The 2,526-nt window shown below is 39.3% G+C and overlaps 1 protein-coding gene across 1 annotated transcript in view; it reads right to left on the bottom strand.

The window, feature by feature from the left end:
* LOC107752151 (ankyrin repeat domain-containing protein 13A-like) overlaps positions 1 to 2,526 on the bottom strand; it is a 25,412-nt gene that overhangs the window by 6,145 nt on the left and 16,741 nt on the right. The window contains exons 7-11 of the mRNA XM_016568039.1: positions 2,216 to 2,371; positions 1,943 to 2,100; positions 1,042 to 1,182; positions 687 to 862; positions 538 to 599 (exon numbers count right to left, since the gene is read on the bottom strand). Of these exons, the coding sequence (XP_016423525.1) occupies positions 538 to 599; positions 687 to 862; positions 1,042 to 1,182; positions 1,943 to 2,100; positions 2,216 to 2,371 (693 nt within the window). The remainder of the gene's footprint in view (positions 1 to 537; positions 600 to 686; positions 863 to 1,041; positions 1,183 to 1,942; positions 2,101 to 2,215; positions 2,372 to 2,526) is intronic.

Genomic DNA, 2,526 nt, shown 5'->3' with positions numbered 1-2,526 from the left:
CTATTTAAACTTTATGTAAGTTATTTGTTATTTTATATTAGGCATAGCCTGCCCTATAGCATGGTGTATTTTTATTCGTTTTGTTAATAAAAGTTCTATGTTTTATATATAGGCTAAAGTGAGTTTGACGTTGTATTTTGTTGTTGCATTCAAGCAATTGACGCAGAATTGCCGCTAATTCGAAAGTGAAAGTAAAATGAGCACGGCGCTTTTAAGCTATTTAAAAGCGAAGGAAAGCGAGGAAAAGATGGAAAATTAAAACGAACAATTGCTTTACGCCGAATTGCCGCTATTTGAAAGTGAAAGTAAAATGGCACGCCGCTTTTACAAGCTATTTAAAAGCGAAGGAAAGCGAGGAAAAGAGGGAACGCCCCCGCCCCCGCGGTGATACCGGTATTATCCGTGTTGTCACACGTCGATTAACCAGTGGGAAAATTTCCTCACCATCACTCTATTGAAAAGTATCACAAAAATATTACTTTCTTTAAAAAAAAAAATGTGCCCCTGGACAAATTATTATGGAAACATGAAAGGTACCCATCGCTCAACCGATTCATCATGGATTGTGTTGCCTGTCCATCAGAATCACTCCAAGTGTCCTAAAACAAAACAGCCAGCCAGACTGCATATTAGAGACAGACATCTTCAAGAAATGCACAGAATGCACTACCAGGAAGTTCTCTGACCTGTGAATTGAGTGCACTGGACTCGAGCAGACTCTGGTGAATGGCGTACTGGAGCAGCTCTTCATCATGACTGGCTGGGTTGTAACGGCGTGTGTTGGAGTGGCGGTAGCCCCCTCGGTGGTGATAGTGCGAAGGTGCCACGAACACAGATGGACACACCTTGAATGGAGCAGGTCCTGCAGGAGCAGGAAGTGAAACATACTGCATTCAACATTCATATTAGAACATTTCCCTGCTGGATCAACAAACCAATAACTCATTCCAACTATGAATTAAGGGCAGAGTTTGTGACAGCTAACAGGTCTTCTGTGCGTTTTTATTCTGGAACAGACGAGGAATCAATACATTTCCAAACCTGAAGCCTGGCTGTCACACTTCTCTTCTGTAGGTGTGGGTGTAGAAGCTGATTGGTTGGAGTCCAAAGGTTCATCTGTACTGCACTTGTTGACGTTTCCAAATGTGATGCGGGCATTCAACACATGGAACAGAGGGATTTCTGAAGAAACAGAAACAGAATCAAAACCCATGATCTAGTTAGCGGCATGCTCTGGCTTATATTAAAGCCATTCACAAGATTGGTTAGTTGTTTATTTTTATTGCCATGTCAGCATCTTAGGCTTTCTTCATGGAGTTGGAATAAACAAAAAACAAACACAAAATAAAACCAAATTAACACAGACAAAAAAACAGCAGATTAAATTATATATATATATATATATATATTTTAAATGAACATATGATAAAAAAATCTAAAATCTTTTCAGGTAAAATCTTACTAAACAAGTCCCCGGAGTGAGCGTAATCCATAAAAGTTTTCTACTTGCATTAACATTGGGACAGTGCAATAAAATATGTTTAATGGAAGGGGGGGGGCCAAGAAATATACAAAATCAGTATCAGTCTTCCCTGCCTTGCTATACTGGACTTAGGTTCTCTAGAGTTTTTGGACAAGGTGATAAACTAAGGGAATATGTCCCTTCTACCAAATGTAAGTTTTATTAAGTTTTCCTTAAAGTCCACAGACTTGAAACACAAAAGCAGTCTTGAGAAACTTGTGAGCAGGACAGCTAGATTAGTTAATGCTAAACTCTCTTCCATACACAATTTGCAAACATTTAGTTGAATTTTAATAGTGTACTTGCAGTTTTGTTGCAGGTTAGAGAAGTTAATATTCAATCTGATGCATTAACTTACAAATGCTGAACAGGGTTTCATTTGAGAACTGAGTAGTAGGGCTGGTTGTTCCTCTCACTCACCGATCTTCACTGGGAAGCCAGGGGGAAACCTGAGGTTGATGAAGTCCCTGAGTCGGGCAAAGTGAGTGCTGGTGCGAGCCATCAGGTCAATGATGGGAGTGACCTGCTCCACCAGAGACAGAGGATGCTCCTCGCTCATCCACAGGGTGCCTTTAAACCTGAGAGGGGGTCGAAACACAAAAACTGAACCATTTCTTCAATTACATGTGTGTAATATATTATTTACTTATTTAAAAATAATTGTAGTGAGGTTGAGTGAATGGCCAGCCTTACTTCTGTGTTCTGATGGTGAGCTCAATGGGCCGACCGATGTCTCTGCCCTGCAGGTCAAAGTTGGGGTTAAAGTACTCCTCTGGAGTAATAGCTGTGGGGTTTGTGGCAGTGGCATACTCCATAGTCATGTCCTGTAATCGTACATACAAATGAATCCTTCCAGCTTTGTAAAACACAAGTGTCCCGATGTTTTTTTTTATTTGTATTTTTTTTATGTACACCTAGAATGTATAAATGTGTTTGATCTAGATAACAAAATATCAAACTATTATACACATTAAAAAAAAATCTAAATATTATATATATATATA

This window comes from Sinocyclocheilus rhinocerous, unplaced genomic scaffold (genome assembly GCF_001515625.1).
Source record: "Sinocyclocheilus rhinocerous isolate Xijiao unplaced genomic scaffold, SAMN03320098_v1.1 scaffold1312, whole genome shotgun sequence".
Classification (NCBI taxonomy): Eukaryota; Metazoa; Chordata; class Actinopteri; order Cypriniformes; family Cyprinidae; genus Sinocyclocheilus; species Sinocyclocheilus rhinocerous.
Note: the sequence above shows the minus strand (reverse complement) of the source record. Positions and strands in the feature narration are given on the sequence as shown.